The 24,914-nt window shown below is 42.8% G+C and overlaps 1 protein-coding gene across 4 annotated transcripts in view; it reads left to right on the forward strand.

The window, feature by feature from the left end:
• Positions 1–24,183, forward strand: part of LOC110493299 (acid-sensing ion channel 1) — a 459,369-nt gene extending 435,186 nt beyond the window's left edge. For 2 of the 4 annotated variants that reach the window (XM_036950916.1, XM_036950915.1), the window contains 6 exons: positions 4,518–4,574; positions 6,992–7,145; positions 19,302–19,393; positions 20,371–20,450; positions 21,660–21,761; positions 23,092–24,183. In XM_036950916.1, the coding sequence (XP_036806811.1) occupies positions 4,518–4,574; positions 6,992–7,145; positions 19,302–19,393; positions 20,371–20,450; positions 21,660–21,761; positions 23,092–23,187 (581 nt within the window). In that variant the 3' untranslated portion in view covers positions 23,188–24,183. The other 2 variants (XM_036950917.1, XM_036950918.1) reach the window with 2 other exon arrangements.
• Positions 24,184–24,914: the final 731 nt, after the last annotated feature.

The following is a 24,914-nucleotide window of genomic DNA, read 5'->3' on the forward strand; positions in this document are numbered from 1 at the left end:
CAACAGCCCTACCCCCTACTGTACTGGTGTGGTCGGTAATACAGACAACAGCCCTACCCCCTACTGTACTGGTGTGGTCGGTAATACAGACAACAGCCCTACCCCCTACTGTACTGGTGTGTGAGGCCATTCACAACCAACCTACATTCATTATATTCTTTAAAATTATAATACAACTATTGGTTAAATTGCCATGCCAACTATTTGCCCTGCCAGCCCATTCCACTATTTAACCCTGTCTCGTCCTACGGTCTGAGAGGACATATCACTACACCTCAATATCCCCTGCAGCTGTTCTGCAGAAAATCATCACATTCCCAAGCATTTCTCTGCCGCTGCCACCACAACCTCTAACTTCTGTGACTTTACGATCCATTTCTGAAGTACAATTACCAACCAAGGCTATGAATGCTTAAAAGCCCACCTTACTGAGGCACATATTCTTCCCATCACTCTCTCTTGTTCTCTGCCTATTCACAGGAATCCTCTCAGTATCCCTCACCCTGTGCCCATCATCCTCTATCACTCTCTTTACTGCTTTGGCATAAACACTTTCTGTAACCCTGGTAACTTATATCTGAGAGTATGCAGGTTTTCTCTCCTCCCTTGCACTTGATTGAGGTCACTAATTAGTAAAGAACTCCCCTCACCTGGTTGTCTAGGTCACAGTAAGGAACTCCCCTCACCTGGTTGTCTAGGTCACAGTAAGGAACTCCCCTCACCTGGTTGTCTAGGTCTCAGTAAGGAACTCCCCTCACCTGGTTGTCTAGGTCTCAGTAAAGAACTCCACTCACCTGGTTGTCTCAGTAAGGAACTCCCCTCACCTGGTTGTCTAGGTCACAGTAAGGAACTCCCCTCACCTGGTTGTCTAGGTCACAGTAAGGAACTCCCCTCACCTGGTTGTCTAGGTCACAGTAAGGAACTCCCCTCACCTGGTTGTCTAGGTCTCAGTAAGGAACTCCCCTCACCTGGTTGTCTAGGTCTCAGTAAGGAACTCCACTCACCTGGTTGTCTCAGTAAGGAACTCCCCTCACCTGGATGTCTCAGTAAGGAACTCCCTTCACCTGGTTGTCTAGGTCACAGTAAGGAACTCCCCTCACCTGGTTGTCTCAGTAAGGAACTCCCCTCACCTGGTTGTCTCAGTAAGGAACTCCCCTCACCTGGTTGTCTCAGTAAGGAACTCCCCTCACCTGGTTGTCTGGGTCACAGTAATGAACTCCCCTCATCTGGTTGTCTCAGTAAGGAACTCCCCTCATCTGGTTGTCTAGGTCTTTAGTAAAGAACTCCCCTCACCTGGTTGTCTAGGTCTTTAGTAAAGGACTCCTCTCACCTGGTTGTCTAGGTCTCAGTATGGAACTCCCCTCACCTGGTTGTCTAGGTCTTTAGTAAAGAACTCCCCTCACCTGGTTGTCTAGGTCTTTAGTAAAGGACTCCTCTCACCTGGTTGTCTAGGTCTCAGTATGGAACTCCCCTCATCTGGTTGTCTAGGTCTTTAGTAAAGAACTCCCCTCACCTGGTTGTCTAGGTCTTTAGTAAAGGACTCCTCTCACCTGGTTGTCTAGGTCTCAGTATGGAACTCCCCTCACCTGGTTGTCTAGGTCTTTAGTAAAGGACTCCTCTCACCTGGTTGTCTAGGTCTCAGTATGGAACTCCCCTCACCTGGTTGTCTAGGTCTCAGTATGGAACTCCCCTCACCTGGTTGTCTAGGTCTTAATTGAAAGGAAAAAACCTGCTGGCAGTAGGCCCTCCATGGAATGAGTTTGACACCCCTTGCTTAAATGTGTCATTTGTAATTTGGGTGAACTATCCCTTTAACTAATCATATGTCTTACCTAAACTTAACCCAACCCCTAACCCCAATCTTAACCAATCACATTTATTTTCCAAACTTAACCAGTCACATTAATTTCAGCCCTAGACGCAGAGCTGCCCCATAAAAATAGATAGAGATCAATACTTTGAATTTTTTTTTTTGAATTGCAAGGACACTGATATTGCGGTGGGACTTCCTATTGGTTAAGGAAGGATCACATGATTCCATCCAGGTCATCAGGAGGGATCAGCCAATGAATTATGCTCATTCCATAACTGCAGGTGGCAGAAAAATCACCAACCTTGTCTTTATACCTGTTCAAACAACAGCCTCCAGGTGGCAGTACGCCCCCCTTTCAGTTGGATTACCATCTCATAGAAATAGTAGAAGAATAAAATGCACTACTTTAAAATGGAGATGGCCTCAATGGCGCTGCCCGTGCTCTCACAGATGCCACAAAGGGACAGATCCAAAGAAGAGTCATCTAACTAAGTCTATGAGCTGTCCTTAGAAAAATATAGAATGTTGGAAAATTCCACCTACCATGTGCTTAGTCATCCTCTTTGTCACTCACTATAAACCGCCATCTTCTCTGTTACTGACACTATGGGGAATCATGACTCCGCGTTCACGTGCTAGTGGGAACCAGGAAATTGACATTTCCGACATGCTAACTGGTTTGAATGCTGCATGTGTTTAACTACAACCTAATAGCAAGTCTAAAACTTCAGAGTTTCCTAGTTCCGACTAGCACGTGAACGCGGCATATGTCATCGTCTCTGTTGTCACTGACTCTGTAGGGAACCATGACTCAGTCATCCTGTATGTCACTGACTCTATAGGGATCCATGACTCAGTCATCCTGTATGTCACTGACTCTATAGGGATCCATGACTCAGTCATCCTGTATGTCACTGACTCTATAGGGAACCATGACTCAGTCATCATGCATGTCACTGACTCTATAGGGAACCATGACTCAGTCATCCTGCATGTCACTGACTCTATAGGGATCCAACAAAACTATTAAAACAGATTTTGTTCAGTGGGGTTAGTTGGCACATGCTGCAATGGAGTTTTTATCTCAACTCTCAAATCATATCACATTTTATTTGCCACATACACATGGTTAGCAGATGTTATTGGTCACATGGTTAGCAGATGTTAATGTGAGTGTAGTGAAATGCGTGTGCTTCTAGTTCCGACAGTGCAGTAATATCTAACAAGTAATCTAACAATTCCACAGCAAATACCTTATACACACAAACCTAAAGAGGTGAATGAGAATATGTACATATAAATATATGGATGAGCGATGGCCGAGCGGCATAGGCAAGGTTTGTTGAGTGTGGTGTACTGTGTATCTTAGAGACAGAGGTGACTAGGCTGAAGATGAGAAAGACAGAAAAAGTGAAGCGTCTATTTTCCCGCGATCTCTTGTTAAAGGGGTAGTAGCAGACTAGATTGGTTGTGCTGGATTTGTCAGAACAATTGTTATGCCGATGTTTGTCAGCCTAATTAGTGTTAAGGGCCAGCCATACAAAACTTGTTCTACTTAATTCCCGATTAGACCTATCAAATTGTGGAATATAATTTGTATTGTGGTTATAGAAACCATGGTTGTCAGCCAAATCAATGCTATCATAATGTGCAATCTAGCTTTTATTCTGAATTGCTCCTATAACCAGCACGCACGTGTAATTGGTGCTCGTTTGAAGTAACAGTTTTATTTTCATTTTTTAATTTTACCTTTATTTAACTAGGCAAGTCAGTTAAGAACAAATTCTGGTTTTCAATGACGGCCTAGGAGGGTGGGTTAACTGCCTTGTTCAGGGGCAGAACGACAGATTTGTACCTTGTCAGCTCGGGGGTTTGAACTTGCAACTTTTCGGTTACTTGCAACCTTTCGGTTACTTGCAACCTTTCGGTTACTTGCAACCTTTCGGTTACTTGCAACCTTTCGGTTACTTGCAACCTTACGGTTACTTGCAACCTTACGGTTACTAGTCCAACACTCTAACCACTAGGCTACCCTGCCGCCCCAGTAACAGTGTCTCAACAGTAGTTATTCTGAGAGACACTTGTCCTCAGAGTATCCATCAGTCACCTGCACTGTGAAGGAACCATCCTCCATACTGTCCCAACATGGCAGCCTATTCCCCTCTTTGGTGCAGAACTTTTGACTAAAAGGGGCCTCTGGTCAAAAACGTAATGCACTATCTAGGGAATAGGCAGTTGTCTGGGACCCCGTCCTCTTCTGCAGCTTCTGTCATGATCTCATTCATCATTCCTCACCTGACCTGCCAGGTGGTACTGGATGTGAACAGTGTGGCAGGGATGTGAACAGTGTGGCAGGGATGTGAACAGTGTGGCAGGGATGTGAATAAGTGTAGTTATACGACGGACTCAGGCGCTAATTCACTGTATCTCTGGACATCAGGTTGTTGTGGTGTGTCTCTAACTGTGTTGTCGCTGATCGAAGAGTTTGTGCAATCTAGAGAAAACGAAAGGACACCCCCGTGTTAACGAAATCAATTAATTAAATTTCATCGGGAGATTAGATCACATTTTAGGGAGATGTTTTCTAGGCAGATGAGACGGACCAGAGAAAGGAAAAAGAAGAGTTGTAAAAATGCCAGACAAGTCCCTCTTCATCATCTTCCTACTCCTCTTCATCCAGGACGTTGTGTTCTGTCTTCCTCAGGAGATGCCCCTTACTGTACCCCAGAGCAGTACAAGGAGTGTGCCGACCCTGCCTTGGGTAAGTTAAACCTCTGTCTGGCTGGCTGTCTGTCTGGCTGTCTGTCTGGCTGTCTCTCTGTCTCTCTCTGTTTCTCTCTGTTTCTCTCTCTCTCTCTTTCGCTCTCTTTCTTTCTCTCTCTCTCTCTTTCGCTCTCTTTCTTTCTCTCTCTTTCTCTCTCTCTCTCTCTCTCTCTCTCTCTCTCTCTCTCTCTCTCTCGCTCTCTGTTTTTCTCTCTCTGTCTCTCTCTCTCTTTCTTTCTCTCTTTATCTCTCTCTCTCTCTCTGTCTGTCTCTCTCTATCTCTCTCTCTCTCTTTCGCTCTCTCTCTTTCTCGCTCTCTCTCTCTCTCTGTCTCTCTCTTTTGCTCTTTTGCTCTTTCGTTCTGTCTGTCTGTCTGTCTGTCTGTCTGTCTGTCTGTCTATTTTTCTGCTTGATCCTTTGAAATTGTCCCGTGTCTTTCTACCTAATCAGGGCTTTGTCTGTATCTCACAATAAGCTCTCAGTCTTACAACAGAATTAGATGTTTATCCACATTTCTCCAAACGTCAAATTTCTAAGTTGCTCTTATAGTCTCACTGCATAATTTCATGTTTATCCACGTATTTCAGATTTGCTGCAAAAGTGAAATTTAAAAGTGTTTTGACACCCTGGGTTCATTTCTCCTGTTCAGTATTGTTCTGTTTCTCTAAACGTCAATTTCTGAAGTGGCTCCAAACGTCAAATGTAGATGGTTAAGGGTTAAGGTTTTGGATAAGGTTAAAACGTTAAGTTTAGGCACTCATTCAGAATGGTCTACTTGATGGTAATAGTTGCTCCTAGTGTGTTGATGGTAATAGTTGCCCCCTGCCACACTGTTGCCCCTAGTGGCCGGGAAGGCATTTGAAGGCATTTCCTGATGTCATCGGGACATGGATAGACGTCCAATTTCGAAGTCATTCTTGAGTGATCTGCCTGGTGTGTCATGACCCTTACTGTTGGTGCTTCAATCCAATGCAATACATTATTAGGATAAACACTCTTCTTGCTTCTTGTCTTTATAACTCCCCGATGTATTTGTTTTTTATTCCATCGCTTGATCTTTGGTTATGCTATTCTATTCTATTCTGTTCTATTCTGTTCTATTCTATTCTATTCTGTTCTGTTCTGTTCTATTCTGTTCTGTTCTATTCTGTTCTGTTCTGTTCTGTTCTGTTCTGTTCTATTCTGTTCTGTTCTATTCTGTTCTGTTCTGTTCTGTTCTGTTCTATGCTATTCTATTCTATTCTGTTCTATTCTATTCTGTTCTGTTCTGTTCTATTCTGTTCTGTTCTATTCTGTTCTGTTCTGTTCTGTTCTGTTCTATTCTGTTCTGTTCTATTCTATTCTGTTCTGTTCTGTTCTGTTCTGTTCTGTTCTATTCTGTTCTGTTCTATTCTGTTCAATTCTGTTCTATTCTGTTCTGTTCTATTCTGTTCTATTCTATTCTGTTCTATTCTGTTCTGTTCTGTTCTGTTCTATTCTGTTCTATTCTGTTCTGTTCTATTCTATTCTGTTCTATTCTGTTCTGTTCTGTTCTATTCTGTTCTGTTCTGTTCTATTCTGTTCTGTTCTATTCTGTTCTGTTCTGTTCTGTTCTGTTCTGTTCTGTTCTATTCTGTTCTGTTCTATTCTGTTCTGTTCTGTTCTGTTATGTTCTATTCTGTTCTATTCTGTTCTGTTCTGTTCTATTCTGTTCTGTTATATTCTGTTCTGTTCTGTTCTGTTCTGTTCTATTCTGTTCTGTTCTATTCTATTCTGTTCTGTTCTGTTCTGTTCTGTTCTGTTCTATTCTGTTCTGTTCTATTCTGTTCAATTCTGTTCTATTCTGTTCTGTTCTATTCTGTTCTATTCTATTCTGTTCTATTCTGTTCTGTTCTGTTCTGTTCTATTCTGTTCTATTCTGTTCTGTTCTATTCTATTCTGTTCTATTCTGTTCTATTCTGTTCTATTCTGTTCTATTCTATTCTGTTCTATTCTATTCTGTTCTATTCTATTCTGTTCTATTCTATCCTATTCTGTTCTGTTCTATTCTATTCTGTTCTATTCTGTTCTATTCTATGCTATTCTGTTATATTCTGTTATATTCTATTCTGTTCTATTCTGTTCTATTCTGTTCTATTCTATGCTATTCTATTCTGTTCTATTCGATGCTATTCTGTTCTATTCTATTCTGTTCTATTCTATTCTGTTCTATTCTGTTCTATTCTATGCTATTCTGTTCTATTCGATGCTATTCTGTTCTATTCTATGCTATTCTGTTCTATTCTGTTCTATTCTATGCTATTCTGTTCTATTCTATGCTATTCTGTTCTATTCTATTATATTCTATTCTGTTCTATTCTATGCTATTCTATTCTGTTCTGTTCTATTCTATTCTATTCTATTCTATGCTATTCTATTCAATTCTTGTGTCCTTAGACTTCCTGGTGGAGAGGGATAATGACTACTGTGTGTGTGAGACGCCCTGCAACATGACGCGCTTTGGAAAGGAGATGTCCTTCGTCAAGATTCCCAGTAAGGCCTCAGCCAAGTACCTGGCCAAGAAGTACAACAAGACAGAGCAATACATTGCGTAAGTTTACCTGTCTGCTCCTTATCCATCTGTCAGGTGTGGACGTTTAAAGGAAAGACAATGTGAAGAATCATGTAGCACTCTCTGTAAATTGATTTCTTGTGAAAGGTTAAAGTTGTATTGCGAAAAGGATCATCATGAAGACTTTAGATGTAGTCACCGTGACAGTCGGTGATTAAGATGACACGTTTCTTATTTAAAGGTTAAAGAGTTATTCCGTTCCCTCAGACAATTTCATCATCGACATCATCTAAATTCTCAGTGGATAGAAAAGGGATCCTTCTCATCCTCCCGTCTGTTTAGAGACAGATCAGATTGGAATTAATTTGCATGAATAAATATGTCTTGAGAAAGAGAGGGAGAGAGAGAGAGAGAGAGGGGTGTGTGTGTGTGTGTGTGTGTGTGTAGGGGGGGGGGGGGGGGGTATGGGTGCAAAGGATGGGAAACTTTCCAGTAATTTTCCATGGGAAGTTAAACCCGGGATTTTGAGGAATTTTGTTTAAATTCATCAAAAAAAGTTAGCTTATAACAGTGAACCTTTTTTGTGGGATACAGATAAGGCCTAGGTCTTGTGGCATATTTTGGTTAAACTATCCCCTCTGCATGCACAGTGCATTATTCCATCACATGTGCAGCTGATTCTGAAGATCTTGCACACTAATGAGATGCTATTCAGCCCACACTACTACACTGTCTGAGCCAAGGACTGCATGCTTTCTGGTAAGGGTTGATTACAATACTGGGTGGGGTGAATATATTGTATATGACAATCATGATTTTTTGTTAACTAGTAAATAATAGCCTACAGCAAAGTGTGTTTAAATAATGTCTAACTTGTTACCAATTGTTCCTACCATGTGGGTTTTTAGCTTGGTTGAGCCTGCTAACTGAGGAGTGTTGATTCACCTGTTTCCATACATACAAGCTTTGTACATTTGCAAATACTGTGCCAAATCATATGTGAAGAATGCAACAAAGATGCAGAATCATCTGGCCAAGTGCATAAAGTTCCCTCGGCGCTCACAACAAACAACCTCTGACAAAAGTCCCTCTACTTATATTCGAGGTGAAAATGATGAATCAGACACGTAATCGATAGCAACAGCTCATGGTCCTCCTGGAATCAGAAGGTTTTTTTGACACAATGGAGGAACGTAGTCAGAGAAATGCCAATGAATGTCTTGCCCGAGCTGTGTATGCAACTGGTTCACCTCTGATGCTCACAGGCAATGTGTATTGGAAGAGATTTCTGAATGTTCTTCACCCAGCATACACCCCTCCAACCAGACATGCTTTATCTACTCATTTGCTGGATGCAGAGTTCAACAGAGTTCAAGTTGAAGGTCAAGCAAATCATATAGAAAGCAGACTGTATTGCAATCATCTCTGATGGGTGGTCGAATGTTCGTGGGCAAGAAATAATTAACTACATCGTCTCCACCCCTCAACCAGTATTCCACAAGAGCACAGACACAAGGGACAACAGACACACCGGTCTCTACATTGCAGATGAGCTGAAGGCAGGCATCAATGACCTTGGACCACAGAAGGTATTTGCACCGGTGACAGACAATGCTGCGAACATGAAGGCTGCTTGGTCTAAAGTGGAGGAGTCCTACCCTCACATCACACCCATTGGCTGTGCTGCTCATGCATTGAATCTGCTCCCCAAGGACATCATGGCACTGAAAACAATGGATACACTCTACAACATAACCAAGGAAATGGTTAGGTATGTGAAGGGTCATCAAGTTATAGCAGCAATCTACCTCACCAAGCAAAGTGAGAAGAGTAAGAGCACTACATTGAAGCTGCCTAGCAACACCCGTTGGGGTGGTGTTGTCATCATGTTTGACAGTCTCCTGGAGGGGAAGGACTCTTTCCAAGAAATGGCCATATCACAGTCTGTCGATATACACAGCTGTAACGATTTCCGTTGGTGGAAGAAGGAGTAGACCAAAATGCAGCGTGGTACGTGTCCATGATAACTTTAATAAACTGAACACTGAATACAAACGAAGAGAATAAAGGAAAACTGAAACAGTCCCGTATGGTGAAAACACTGAAACGGAAAATATCCACCCACAAACAAAAGTGGGAAAACAGGCTACCTAAGTATGGTTCTCAATCAGAGACAACGATTGACAGCTGCCTCTGATTGGGAACCATACCAGGCCAAACACATAGAAATATAAACACAAGAACAAAATATAGAATGCCCACCCCAACTCACGCCCTGACCAACCTAAAATAGAGACATACAAAAGGAACTAAGGTCAGGACGTGACAACAGCCCCATCAAGAGGGTCCTCCTGGATGATGTGTTTTGGGAGAGAGTGGTAAGCAGCCTGAAACTTATAGCAGTAGCCATTGGAAAGATTGAGGGAGACAATGCCATCCTGTCTGATGTTCAGACTCTGTTTGCAGATGTAAGAGGAGAAATCTGTACTGCCCTGCCCACTTCACTGTTGCTCCAAGCAGAGGAAACGGCAGTTCTGAAATACAGAAAAAAATGTGAAGACGTCTTCCTGAAGCCCATACACACTGCAGTGTACATGTTGGACCCGAAGTATGCTGGCAAGAGCATCCTGTCTGGTGCAGAGATCAACAAGGCCTATGGTGTCATCACTATTGTGTCTCGCCACCTTGGCCTGGATAAGGGCAAGGTTCTTGGCAGTCTGGCGAAGTACACTTCCAAGCAAGGGCTTTGGGATGGAGATGCAATATGGCAGTTGTGCCAACATATCTTCTCAGTCACCTAGTGGAAGGGACTTTGTGGATCTGAGGCTCTTTTCCCCTGTTTCCTCCGTCATCCTCCAAATCCCACAAACATCAGCCGCCTCAGAGCGCAACTGGTCCTTGTTTGGGAACAAACACACCAAAGCACACAACAGGCTGACCAATACAAGGGTAGAGAAATTGGTGGCCATCCAGGCAAATTTGAGGCTTTTTGAGCCTGACAACAAGCCATCCCCAACAAGGTTGGAAAGTGACAGTGAAGATGAGGCCTGATGTTCAAGAAGTGGACATTGAGGAGGTCCAGGGAGAAGACATGGAGGCCTGAGAGGAAGACAACCAAAGCTTTAGTTTCTAGTTTTTACAGATGAATGTTGAAAACGTTTTTGGGAGATGCAATGGATCATTGGGGATCATTCAATATTCCCTTTCTTTTGTTGTTCAGTGAAATCATCCCGTGTGAAGAGTCAACTCATTTAATTAAAGTTCAATTCGTAACAATTAAAATTTTTCTATTGGAAGGATTTAATCATTTGCAATTATGTCTACTTATGTTGATGTAAAAGGTTTATGTTTCTGTCTCCATACGATACGGTAAATATATCCAATGCAAAAAAACATCTACATTTAAATGGTATTAACATTAATTTGCATATATTTCCATTAATTCCCGTTAATTCCCATATATTCCTGTTAATTCCCATATATTCCTGTTAATTCCCATATATTCCTGTTAATTCCCATATATTCCTGTTACTTCCCATATATTCCTGTTAATTCCCATACATTCCCGTTAATTCCCATATATTCCTGTTAATTCCCATATATTCCCGTTAATTCCCATATATTCCTGTTAATTCCCATATATTCCCGTTAATTCCCATATATTCCCGTTAATTCCCATATATTCCTGTTAATTCCCATATATTCCTGTTAATTCCCATATATTCCCGTTAATTCCCATATATTCCTGTTAATTCCCACGGAAAGTTTCCACCTCTGAATATTCCCCAAAATGTGCAACCCTACATAGGACACAGATACATAACCATTCATGGTACACAGCTACATAACCATGCATAGGACACAGCTACATAACCATTCATAGGACACAGCTACATAACATTTCATAGGACACAGCTACATAACCATTCATGGTACACAGCTACATAACCATGCATAGGACACAGCTACATAACCATTCATAGGACACAGCTACATAACCATTCATAGGACACCGCTACATAACCATTCATAGGACACAGCTACATAACCATTCATAGGACACAGCTACATAACCATTCATAGGACACAGCTACATAACCATTCATAGGACACAGCTACATAACCATTCATAGGACACAGCTACATAACCATTCATAGGACACAGCTACATAACATTTCATAGGACACAGCTACATAACCATTCATAGGACACAGATGTGTGTGTGGATAGACACTCAAAACACCAGATATTAAAACATTGACCTTTTGGTTTATCAGCTGTGTTGTTGATGGGGAAACTCATCTGGGAACAGCATCAGAGAGAAACAGCTGTGTTGTTGATGGGGAAACTCATCTGGGAACAGCATCAGAGAGAAACAGCTGTGTTGTTGATGGGGAAACTCATCTGGGAACAGCATCAGAGAGAAACAGCTGTGTTGTTGATGGGGAAACTCATCTGGGAACAGCATCAGAGAGAAACAGCTGTGTTGTTGATGGGGAAACTCATCTGGGAACAGCATCAGAGAGAAACAGCTGTGTTGTTGATGGGAAACTCATCTGGGAACAGCATCAGAGAGAAACAGCTGTGTTGTTGATGGGGAAACTCATCTGGGAACAGCATCAGAGAGAAACAGCTGTGTTGTTGATGGGGAAACTCATCTGGGGACAGCATCAGAGAGAAACAGCTGTGTTGTTGATGGGGAAACTCATCTGGGAACAGCATCAGAGAGAAACAGCTGTGTTGTTGATGGGGAAACTCATCTGGGGACAGCATCAGAGAGAAACAGCTGTGTTGTTGATGGGAAACTCATCTGGGAACAGCATCAGAGAGAAACAGCTGTGTTGTTGATGGGGAAACTCATCTGGGAACAGCATCAGAGAGAAACAGCTGTGTTGTTGATGGGGAAACTCATATGGGAACAGCATCAGAGAGAAACAGCTGTGTTGTTGATGGGGAAACTCATCTGGGAACAGCATCAGAGAGAAACAGCTGTGTTGTTGATGGGGAAACTCATCTGGGGACAGCATCAGAGAGAAACAGCTGTGTTGTTGATGGGGAAACTCATCTGGGAACAGCATCAGAGAGAAACAGCTGTGTTGTTGATGGGGAAACTCATCTGGGAACAGCATCAGAGAGAAACAGCTGTGTTGTTGATGGGAAACTCATATGGGAACAGCATCAGAGAGAAACAGCTGTGTTGTTGATGGGGAAACTCATCTGGGAACAGCATCAGAGAAAAACAGCTGTGTTGTTGATGGGGAAACTCATCTGGGGACAGCATCAGAGAGAAACAGCTGTGTTGTTGATGGGGAAACTCATCTGGGAACAGCATCAGAGAGAAACAGCTGTGTTGTTGATGGGGAAACTCATCTGGGGACAGCATCAGAGAGAAACAGCTGTGTTGTTGATGGGAAACTCATCTGGGAACAGCATCAGAGAGAAACAGCTGTGTTGTTGATGGGGAAACTCATCTGGGAACAGCATCAGAGAGAAACAGCTGTGTTGTTGATGGGGAAACTCATCTTGGAACAGCATCAGAGAGAAACAGCTGTGTTGTTGATTGGGAAACTCATCTGGGAACAGCTTCAGAGAGAAACAGCTGTGTTGTTGATTGGGAAAACTCATCTGGGGACAGCATCAGAGAGAAACAGCTGTGTTGTTGATGGGGAAACTCATATGGGGACAGCATCAGAGAGAAACAGCTGTGTTGTTGATGGGGAAACTCATCTGGGAACAGCATCAGAGAGAAACAGCTGTGTTGTTGATGGGGTAACTCATCTTGGGACAGCATCAGAGAGAAACAGCTGTGTTGTTGATGGGGAAACTCATCTGGGAACAGCATCAGAGAGAAACAGCTGTGTTGTTGATGGGGAAACTCATCTGGGAACAGCATCAGAGAGAAACAGCTGTGTTGTTGATGGGGAAACTCATCTGGGGACAGCATCAGAGAGAAACAGCTGTGTTGTTGATGGGGAAACTCATCTGGGAACAGCATCAGAGAGAAACAGCTGTGTTGTTGATGGGGAAACTCATCTGGGAACAGCATCAGAGAGAAACAGCTGTGTTGTTGATGGGGAAACTCATCTGGGAACAGCATCAGAGAGAAACAGCTGTGTTGTTGATGGGAATCTCAGATGTGGATAGAACTAGAACTAGGACTTTGTCCCAAACGATGCCCTATTCCCTATGTAGTGGTCTACTATTTAGGGAGTTAGGGTGCAGTATGACAGTTTGACTTGCCTTGCAGTTGGATTCCTGTAATTCGATATAACACTTGTTTACCGGATGTTCCGAAACTAAATAATCCACTATGTGCCCCGAGGCCTTAAAATACAGTAATCCCTGCTTGATATTCTAAAGACAAGAAATGAGATAGATGAGAGAGGAAGAGAGAGAGAGAGCGGAAAAGAGAGAGAGAGACAGATAGAGATGAGAGAGAGAGATAAAAGGGAGAGGGAGAGAGAGACAGATAGAGATGAGAGAGAGAGATAAAAGAGAAAGGGAGAGGGAGAGAGAGACAGATAGAGAGAAGGGGGAGAGGGAGAGAGAGATGCGAGAGAGAGATGAAAGAGAAAGGGAGAGGGAGAGAGAGAGAGAGAGACAGAGAGAGAGATTAGAGAGAGAGAGAGAGAGAGAGATGTTTCCCATACCAATAAATGCCTTTAAATTGAATTGAGAGAGAGAGAGAGAATACAATAGGGTGAACTCACAACATTTCCTCTGTTTGTTTCCTCTCTGTTTGTTTCCTCTCTGTATGTTTCCTCTGTATGTTTCCTCCGTTTGTTTCCTCTCTGTATGTTTCCTCTGTATGTTTCCTCTCTGTATGTTTCCTCTGTATGTTTCCTCTGTTTGTATCCTCTGTATGTTTCCTCTGTATGTATCCTCTGTATGTTTCCTCTGTATGTTTCCTCTCTGTATGTATCCTCTGTATGTTTCCTCTGTATGTTTCCTCTCTGTATGTATCCTCTCTGTATGTTTCCTCTGTATGTATCCTCTCTGTATGTTTCCTCTGTATGTTTCCTCTGTTTGTATCCTCTGTTTGTTTCCTCTCTGTATGTTTCCTCTCTGTATGTTTCCTCTGTATGTTTCCTCTGTATGTATCCTCTCTGTATGTTTCCTCTCTGTATGTATCCTCTGTATGTTTCCTCTCTGTATGTTTCATCTCTGTATGTTTCCTCTGTATGTTTCCTCTCTGTATGTCTTGGTTGACAGTGATAACATCCTGGTTCTGGATATCTTCTTTGAGGCTGTATGTATGTATCCTCTCTGTATGTTTCCTCTGTATGTATCCTCTCTGTATGTTTCCTCTGTATGTTTCCTCTGTTTGTATCCTCTGTTTGTTTCCTCTCTGTATGTTTCCTCTCTGTATGTTTCCTCTGTATGTTTCCTCTGTATGTATCCTCTCTGTATGTTTCCTCTCTGTATGTATCCTCTGTATGTTTCCTCTCTGTATGTTTCATCTCTGTATGTTTCCTCTGTATGTTTCCTCTCTGTATGTTTCCTCTGTATGTTTCCTCTCTGTATGTTTCCTCTCTGTATGTTTCCTCTCTGTATGTTTCATCTCTGTATGTTTCCTCTGTATGTTTCCTCTCTGTATGTTTCCTCTGTATGTATCCTCTGTATGTTTCCTCTGTATGTTTCCTCTCTGTATGTTTCCTCTCTATGTATCCTCTCTGTTTGTATCCTCTCTGTATGTTTCCTCTGTATGTTTCCTCTGTATGTTTCCTCTGTATATCTCCTCTGTATGTCTCCTCTGTATGTTTCCTCTCTGTATGTTTCCACTCTGTATGTTTCATCTCTGTATGTTTCCTCTGTATGTTTCCTCTCTGTATGTTTCCTCTGTATGTATCCTCTCTGTATGTTTCCTCTCTGTATGTTTCCTCTGTATGTATCCTCTCTGTTTGTATCCTCTGTTTGTTTCCTCTGTATGTTTCCTCTCGGTATGTTTCCTCTGTATGTTTCCTCTGTATGTTTCCTCTCTGTATGTTTCCTCTCTGTATGTTTCATCTCTGTATGTTTCCTCTGTTTGTATCCTCTCTGTATGTTTCCTCTGTATGTTTCCTCTGTATGTTTCCTCTGTATGTATCCTCTCTGTTTGTATCCTCTGTTTGTTTCCTCTGTATGTTTCCTCTGTATGTTTCCTCTCTCTATGTTTCCTCTCTGTATGTTTCATCTCTGTATGTTTCCTCTGTTTGTATCCTCTCTGTATGTTTCCTCTGTATGTTTCCTCTGTATGTTTCCTCTGTTTGTATCCTCTGTATGTTTCCTCAGTTTGTTTCCTCTCTGTATGTTTCCTCTGTATGTTTCCTCTGTATGTTTCCTCTATGTATCCTCTCTGTATGTTTCCTCTGTATGCTTCCTCTGTTTGTATCCTCTGTTTGTTTCCTCTCTGTATGTTTCCTCTCTGTATGTTTCCTCTGTATGTTTCCTCTGTATGTTTCCTCTGTATGTTTCCAAGAGATGAGATAGATGAGAGGAAGAGAGAGAGAGCGGAAAAGAGAGAGAGAGACAGATAGAGATGAGAGAGAGAGATAAAAGAGAAAGGGAGAGGGAGAGAGAGACAGATAGAGATGAGAGAGAGAGATAAAAGAGAAAGGGAGAGAGAGAGAGAGAGAGAGAGAGAGATGAGAGAGAAGGGGGAGAGGGAGAGAGAGATGCGAGAGAGAGATGAAAGAGAAAGGGAGAAGGAGAGAGAGAGAGAGAGACAGAGAGAGAGATTAGAGAGAGAGAGAGATGCGAGAGATGTTTCCCATACCAATAAATGCCTTTAAATTGAATTGAGAGAGAGAGAGAGAATACAATAGGGTGAACTCACAACATTTCCTCTGTTTGTTTCCTCTCTGTTTGTATCCTCTCTGTATGTTTCCTCTGTATGTTTCCTGTGTATGTTTCCTCTGTTTGTTTCATCTCTGTATGTTTTCTCTCTTTGTATCCTCTCTGTATGTCTCCTCTGTATGTTTCCTCTCTGTATGTTTCCTCCGTATGTATCCTCTCTGTATGTTCCTCTCTGTATGTATCCTCTCTGTATGTTCCTCTCTGTATGTTCCTCTCTGTATGTATCCTCTCTGTATGTTTCCTCTCTGTATGTTTCCTCTCTGTATGTTTCCTCTGTTTGTATCCTCTCTGTATGTTCCTCTCTGTATGTCTCCTCTGTATGTTTCCTCTCTGTATGTTTCCTCCGTATGTATCCTCTCTGTATGTTCCTCTCTGTATGTATCCTCTCTGTATGCTTCCTCTCTGTATGTTTCCTCTCTGTATGTTTCCTCTGTTTGTATCCTCTCTGTATGTTCCTCTCTGTATGTCTCCTCTGTATGTTTCCTCTCTGTATGTTTCCTCCGTATGCATCCTCTATGTATGTTCCTCTCTGTATGTTTCCTCTCTGTTTGTTTCCTCTCTGTTTGTATCCTCTCTGTATGTTCCTCTCTGTATGTTTCCTCTCTGTATGTTTCCTCCGTATGTATCCTCTCTGTATGTTTCCTCTCTGTATGTTTCCTCTCTGTTTGTTTCCTCTCTGTTTGTATCCTCTCTGTATGTTCCTCTCTGTATGTTTCCTCTCTGTTTGTTCCTCTCTGTATGTTTCCTCTCTGTATTTTTCCTCTGTATGTTTCCTCTCTGTATGTTTCCTCTCTGTATGTTTCCTCTCTGTATGTTTGCTCTGTTTGTATCCTCTGTATGTTTCCTCTGTTTGTATCCTCTCTGTATGTATCCTCTCTGTATGTTTCCTCTGTTTGTATCCTCTCTTTGTATCCTCTCTGTAAGTTTCCTCTGTATGTTTCCTCAATTTGTTTCCTCTGTATATATCCTCTCTGTATGTTTCCTCTGTTTGTTTCCTCGGTTTGTTTCCTCTCTGTGTGTTTCCTCTCTGTATGTTTCCTCTCTGTATGTTTCCTCTCTGTATGTTTCCTCTCTGTATGTTTCCTCTGTATGTTTTTCCTCGGTTTGTTTCATCTGTATGTTTCCTCTGTATGTTTCCTCTGTTTGTTTCCTCGGTTTGTTTCCTCTCTGTATGTTTCCTCTCTGTATGTTTCCTCTCTGTATGTTTCCTCTGTATGTTTCCTATGTATGTTTCCTCTGTATATATCCTCTGTATGTTTCCTCTGTATGTATCCTTTGTATGTTTCCTCTGTTTGTATCATCTCTGTATGTTTCCTCTGTATGTATCCTCTGTATGTTTCCTCTCTGTATGTTTCCTCTCTGTATGATTCCTCTGTATGTATCCTCTGTATGTATCCTCTGTATGTTTCCTCTCTGTATGCTTCCTCTGTATGTTTCCTCTGTATGTATCCTCTGTATGTTTCCTCTGTATGTATCCTCTCTGTATGTTTCCTCTGTTTGTATCCTCTCTGTATGTTTCCTCTGTATGTTTCCTCTGTATGTATCATCTCTGTATGTTTCCTATGTTTGTATCCTCTCTGTATGTTTCCTCTCTGTATGTTTCCTCTGTCTGTATCCTCTCTGGATGTTTCCTCTGTTTGTATCCTCTCTGTATGTTTCCTCTGTTTGTTTCCTCTGTTTGTATCCTCTCTGTTTGTTTCCTCTGTATGTTTCCTCTGTTTGTTTCCTCTCTGTATGTTTCCTCTGTATGTATCCTCTCTGTATGTTTCCTCTGTATGTTTCCTCTGTATGTTTCCTCTGTATGTTTCCTCTGTATATATCCTCTGTATGTTTCCTCTGTATGTATCCTCTGTATGTTTCCTCTGTTTGTATCATCTCTGTATGTTTCCTCTGTATGTATCCTCTGTATGTTTCCTCTCTGTATGTTTCCTCTCTGTATGATTCCTCTGTATGTATCCTCTGTATGTATCCTCTGTATGTTTCCTCTCTGTATGCTTCCTCTGTATGTTTCCTCTGTATGTATCCTCTGCATGTTTCCTCTGTATGTATCTTCTCTGTATGTTTCCTCTGTTTGTATCCTCTCTGTATGTTTCCTCTGTATGTTTCCTCTGTATGTATCCTCTCTGTATGTTTCCTCTGTTTGTATCCTCTCTGTATGTTTCCTCTCTGTATGTTTCCTCTGTCTGTATCCTCTCTGTATGTTTCCTCTGTTTGTATCCTCTCTGTATGTTTCCTCTGTTTGTTTCCTCTGTTTGTATCCTCTCTGTTTGTTTCCTCTGTATGTTTCCTCTGTTTGTATCCTCTCTGTATGTTTCCTCTGTATGTATCATCTCTGTATGTTTCCTCTGTATGTATCCTTCAATGGCCTGTCCAAGCCAAAAGGAAATGAATTGAAGGCAATTGACACACACACATACTGCTCTAGAGATAGCCATGGTTATTCTAATATCCGAACGGACATTAGTATTCGATTACTTAATAGTAATAGGAGGGGGACAAACACATTATAAACAGGAAGTCATGCAGGGGAGGAGGGGGACAAACAGATTAGAAACATGAAGTCATGCAGGGGAGAAGGGGGACAAACGGATTAGAAACAGGAAGTCACGCAGGCAAGGAGGGGGACAAACAGATTAGAAACAGGAAGTCATGCAGGGGAGAAGGGGGACAAACCGATTAGAAACAGGAAGTCACGCAGGCGAGGAGGGGGACAAACCGATTAGAAACAGGAAGTCACGCAGGCGAGGAGGGGGACAAACAGATTAGAAACAGGAAGTCATGCAGGCGAGGAGCGGGACAAACAGATTAGAAACAGGAAGTCACGCAGGCGAGGAGGGGGACAAACAGATTAGAAACAGGAAGTCACGCAGGCGAGGAGGGGGACAAACCGATTAGAAACAGGAAGTCACGCAGGCGAGGAGGAGGACAAACCGATTAGAAACAGGAAGTCACGCAGGCGAGGAGGGGGACAAACCGATTAGAAACAGGAAGTCATGCAGGCGAGGAGCGGGAAAAACCGATTAGAAACAGGATGTCACGCAGGCAAGGATGTGGACAAAGCCTTGCCGTGCCAATCAATGTTTGGTGTTTTATGAGGGTATTAAGTGTGACGTGGACTTGGTGATGACAGGTTTTATTTAAGTGTCCTAGATGCCGACTCCTGCTGTTGTGCCCTTGATCAAGACACTGAACCCCTAAACCCTAAACTGCTCCAAGGGTAGTGCCTGGTGGCTGACCCTGTGCTCTAAGGTCGGAGTGTGTCTCAGGGGGTTAGAATGAACCACAAAGACAAACAACTGTGTCATTTCACAATAGACAGTAAGTTATCTTCTCCTTCTTCCTCCCCTCTTGGTTGACAGTGATAACATCCTGGTTCTGGATATCTTCTTTGAGGCTCTGAACTACGAGACCATCGAGCAGACGAAAGCTTACGAGTTCGCAGGGTTGCTGGGTAAGAAAAACGCTGTTTTCACCAGTTGTATGGAAATTGATTAACAAATTTGCCAAAAACTGTTAGTATACATTTTTAATTAGATTACTATAAACATGTTACAATGACATTCAAGTAATTTAGCAGATGCTCTTACCCAGATCGACTGACAGTGAGTGCATACATTTTGATACTTTAGGTCTCTCCGTGTGTTTTCAGGTGATATTGGTGGTCAGATAGGTCTCTCCGTGTGTTTTCAGGTGATATTGGTGGTCAGATAGGTCTCTCCGTGTGTTTTCAGGTGATATCGGTGGTCAGATGGGTCTCTCCGTGTGTTTTCAGGTGATATTGGTGGTCAGATAGGTCTCTCCGTGTGTTTTCAGGTGATATCGGTGGTCAGATGGGTCTCTCCGTGTGTTTTCAGGTGATATTGGTGGTCAGATAGGTCTCTCCGTGTGTTTTCAGGTGATATTGGTGGTCAGATAGGTCTCTCCGTTTGTTTTCAGGTGATATTGGTGGTCAGATGGGTCTCTCCATGTATTTTCAGGTGATATCGGTGGTCAGGTGGGTCTCTCCGTGTGTTTTCAGGTGATATCGGTGGTCAGGTGGGTCTCTCCGTGTGTTTTCAGGTGATATTGGTGGTCAGATAGGTCTCTCCGTGTGTTTTCAGGTGATATCGGTGGTCAGATAGGTCTCTCCATGTGTTTTCAGGTGATATCGGTGGTCAGATGGGTCTCTCCATGTGTTTTCAGGTGATATTGGTGGTCAGATAGGTCTCTCCGTGTGTTTTCAGGTGATATTGGTGGTCAGATAGGTCTCTCCGTTTGTTTTCAGGTGATATTGGTGGTCAGATAGGTCTCTCCGTGTGTTTTCAGGTGATATCGGTGGTCAGATGGGTCTCTCCATGTGTTTTCAGGTGATATTGGTGGTCAGATAGGTCTCTCCGTGTGTTTTCAGGTGATATTGGTGGTCAGATGGGTCTCTCCATGTGTTTTCAGGTGATATCGGTGGTCAGATGGGTCTCTTCATAGGAGCCAGTATCCTCACCATCCTGGAGCTCTTTGACTACCTATATGAGGTGAGCCTTCATTCCGTCTATGTTTCTTATCAGATCTTTCTTCATTCTCGAATCCGGAAAGTTCCCTGAAGATGAACTTAGTTCTTTGCTCAAGTCTTGTTTTTTTGTTGCATGCATCTAGGCTCCCTAGAGAAAGTTCACCCCAGATTATTGTAGACTCACTGTATGTAAATATCCTTCACATGATTTCCTCCGTGCAATATGTCTAATGAGTGGTGGACAGCCACAGGCCTTACAACTAGCCAGCCACACGGAAACAATCCATTTCCACTAGCATAGCTGCATTCTCCAAAAATGCTAACCAAGTTATTCTGGATGTTGCTTAATAACCAGCTAACTGGTTTTAAAAACAGTTTGGCGGACACAAAACCCTAGGAAAGTGGAAACTAAGTTACTACCTATAAAACTACCTGTATCCCTTTAAAACTATCCAGCCAACGTAAAATGAGCTTGCAGGTCATTCATTTCCAGGTGTCTGAAAAGCAGCTCATCTCTCGGGCACATGCACTGTTGCACCACTGTTGCATACATTAACATTTTAGACATATTTTATTTGGGATTCAGTTAGGATGCTTCTCCTCCTGTTGATTTGTATCAGAGTAACAACCTCCGTGTGTAGAATAAGCTGCCTGTTCTGCAAGGATTTGTTTCAAGATTTTCTCTTTCTGTTTACAGTTTGTTCATGTCCTCATGATTAATTATATAAAATGTTTCAATTGAAAAAACAGTTTTCATTTTGAATAAACTGGGATCTGTAGCTCATCCTATTATTTTACACATTACTGGTAATCATTTATAAATGTGTACCATCAGTCTTCTTTGAGTTATAGAACTTTCTCATTGCAATAGTCATTACGAGAACTTGGGACTAAAATGTTCCATTTACATTTTTGTTCAATGTTCTCTACCTATATAGTACTCTAAATAGCCCCTAATTCTTGTTGTTAAGTTCAAAAGAATACAAGATTGAATGCTGACACCATTCAAACCAATGAGGTTTCGGGAACTTTAAAGACAATTATCCCAGAATCCTGTTTTTTTGCAGATAGAACCTTAAAGTCGCATGCTCTCGATTGGTCTCAATTTGAAATCTAGCATAGGATTTTAAAAAAGAAAACCATTTGCCAACAGTCAGTTGGCTGCATTCCAAACGTGTGTTCCTCTGAGGCACTGCTTCAAAGACCATCAACTATGTTTGCTTGTTTGCAGGTGATCAAGTACAAGCTGTGTCGATGCTCAAGTAAGAAACACAAACACAGCAACAACAATAACCGGGGAGCAGTGCTGAGTCTGGACGACGTCAAACGCCATGTCAGTAGGCTAAGTATTTTCAGAGTTGAGAGAGAGAGAGAGAGAGAGAGAGAGAGAGAGAGAGAGAGAGAGAGAGAGAGAGAGAGAGAGAGAGAGAGAGAGAGAGAGAGAGAGAGAGAGAGAGAGAGAGAGAGAGAGAGAGAGAGAGAGAGAGAGAGAGAGAGAGAGAGAGAGAGAGAGAGAGAGAGAGAGAGAGAGAGAGAGAGAGAGAGAGAGAGAGAGAGAGAGAGAGAGAGAGAGAGAGAGAGAGAGAGAGAGAGAGATTCTCTGCATCTTATCATCTTTCTTCATTGCATCATTACTTTCCTCTCCTCTTTCTTCCCTTCTTCCTGCCCCCAAAACATTGACCAAGTGGCCTCCCGGGTGGTGCAGCTGCAGTACAGCGCCAGCTGTGCCACCAGAGACCCTGGGTTCGCTCCCAGGCTCTGTCGTAACCGGCAGCGACCGGGAGGTCCGTGGGGCGACGCACAATTGGCCTAGCGTCGTCCGGGTTAGGGAGGGCTTGGCCGGTAGGGATATCCTTGTCTCATCGCGCACCAGCGACTTCTGTGGCGGTCCTTGACTTATTGGTGCGGCTGGCTTCCGGGTCTGATGCGCGCTGTGTTAAGAAGCAGTGCGGCTTGGTTGGGTTGTGGAGGACGGAGGACGCATGGATTTCGACCTTCGCCTCTCCCGAGCCCGTAGCGATGAGACAAGATAGTAGCTACTAAAAACAATTGGATACCACGAAATTGGGGAGAAAAAGGGGTAAAATAAAAAATGTAATTAAAAATTAAAAAAACATTTACCAAGTAGTGCACTTTAAAATGAAATTAATAGGGTGATTTTGTAGACTATTTTCTCTTTGGTTTCATTCCCACTATGCTTCCTCCTCTCTCCCCCCCTCTCTCTCTCTCCCTCCTCTCTCTCCCTCCTCTCTCTCCCTCCTCTCTCTCCCCCTCTCGCTCCTCTCTCCCTCTCTCCCTTCCTCAACTTTCTCCTCCTCCCTCTCTCCCTCCTCTCTCCCCCTCTCTCTCCTCTCTCCCTCTCTCCCTCCCTCAACTGTCTCCTCCTCCCTCTCTCCCCCTCTCTCTCATCTCTCCCCCTCTCCCTCCCTCAACTTTCTCCTCCTCCCTCTCTCCTTCCTCTCTCCCCCCTCTCTCTCCTCTCCCCCCTCTCTGCCTCCCTCAACTTTCTCCTCCTCCCTCTCTCTTTCCTCTCTCCCCCTCTCTCTCCTCTCTCCCTCTCTCCCTCCCTCAACTTTCTCCTCCTCCCTCTCTCCCTCCTCTCTCCCCTCTCTCTCTCCCTCCTCTATCCCTTTCTCCCTCCTCTCTCTCCTCTCTTCACTCAGGCGCCCTGTGAGAACCTGCATACACCGGGTACGTATCCTGCCAACATGCTACCTCACCATCCAGCGCAGGGCAACGTTGAAGACTTCACGTGCTGAGTCAAGTACCTGAGCCAATCAGGGCAGGAGGAAGAAGGAGAAAGAACCTGGCAGTATGCAACCAAAGTCAACTATACAACAATAATATCTGACGTGAACACTCTATATAAGGGATTGAAATGAAAAACTGATTGTCAATATGGAAACGTTTCTTACTATCTGAGAGGAGGGGGAAAATATCAACAATGACAAGAAGTAGAGAAGATAAAGACTATTCCAAACATAAATATCTGTAAAAGTTTGTTCTGGAACATTTTGGGGAATTTGGAATCCTAGAAGTAAATCCTGAATGTTCTATGTCTATGTTTGGAATAGAACCAGGAAGCAAAGACTCTACTCTTCAAGAACACACTGCAAATATGGTCCTCTCACTCTAAAACAGACAGATATGGGAAATGTAACTAACTACTGTACAGACACAACACTGTACAGACAACATCAACAGAGCCCCCATGCCTTTACTGTATACGGTATCAGCAACACTCAGCTGTCACTGAGTATCCTATTAGGACAGTAGTATGGTCGGGATCAATTCCATTTAAATGTAGCCTGTTAACTTCCTGAATTGACCGAATCGAAATGCCATTGACCCCAACCCTGGTCAGTAGAGAAATGTAACGCGTCACTGAACTCCAGTGTAAATGCTGCTCCTCAGATCCAGTGTTGCTGCATCTCATCTTGAATGTAGCTCTGTCTACAACGGGTTAAATCAACTACAAGCGAGATGAGTGGTGAAAAAACATTCAGAGGGAGAGAACGGTAGAGAGATCTACCGTTTAGAGGAGAAGAAAACAAACGTGTGGTCAACTTTTCAGGTTCTATCTTTTGAAGCGCATGGCTTGTATATCGTCCTCTGCATGTGGGACATTTTGTATTTAGTTTAGTTTATTTATTTTATAATTATTGCCAAGTTTGCCTCAATGATACAAGTAAAGGAATATGATGCTCCCCTCATATTCATTAAGTGTGTGTGTGTGTGTGTGTGTGTGTGTGTGTGTGTGTAATGAATTGTGTTGGTTTGTGTGTGTGTGTGTGTGTGTGTGTGTGTGTGTGTGTGTGTGTGTGTGTAATGAATTGTGTTGGTTTGTGTGTGTGTGTGTGTGTGTGTGTGTGTGTGTGTGTGTGTGTGTGTGTGTGTGTGTAATGAATTGTGTTGGTTTGTGTGACCACCCTGGGTGGATCCACCAGCTAGCTGTACCTCATCCCATCAATACGCTTTTTAAAATGTTATTCATGTTGAATGTGTGCACTATCCCATAATCCCAAATCATGCCCTAGCAACTATGCCTGTACGTACTTGTATAGAGACAATTCCACCTGGTCACCTGATCACCTGGTCACCTGATCACTTGGTCACCTGATCACTTGGTCACCTGGCTTAATAGAGGTTTGACATTGGTACAGCTATCCAATCCTCTGTTCAACACAATGGGAGTAGTGATAGGGGCTACAGGTAGATATATGGATTTAGATCAATAATCATCAAAATAACAATCATCATAACAACAACAGATTATTATTATTATTATATTCATATTTTGAATTAAAAATAATGAGTTATGAGATGTGATCAGCCAATTCATGTACCATATTCCTGACATAACGTAGGGGTGTGTGGGTAGTTTGACTGACATAGGGGTGTGTGGGTAGTTTGACATGGGGGTGTGTGGGTAGTTTGACTGACATAGGGGTGTGAGGGTAGTTTGACTGACATAGGGGTGTGTGGG

This window comes from Oncorhynchus mykiss, chromosome 17 (genome assembly GCF_013265735.2).
Source record: "Oncorhynchus mykiss isolate Arlee chromosome 17, USDA_OmykA_1.1, whole genome shotgun sequence".
In the NCBI taxonomy this organism is placed as follows: Eukaryota; Metazoa; Chordata; class Actinopteri; order Salmoniformes; family Salmonidae; genus Oncorhynchus; species Oncorhynchus mykiss.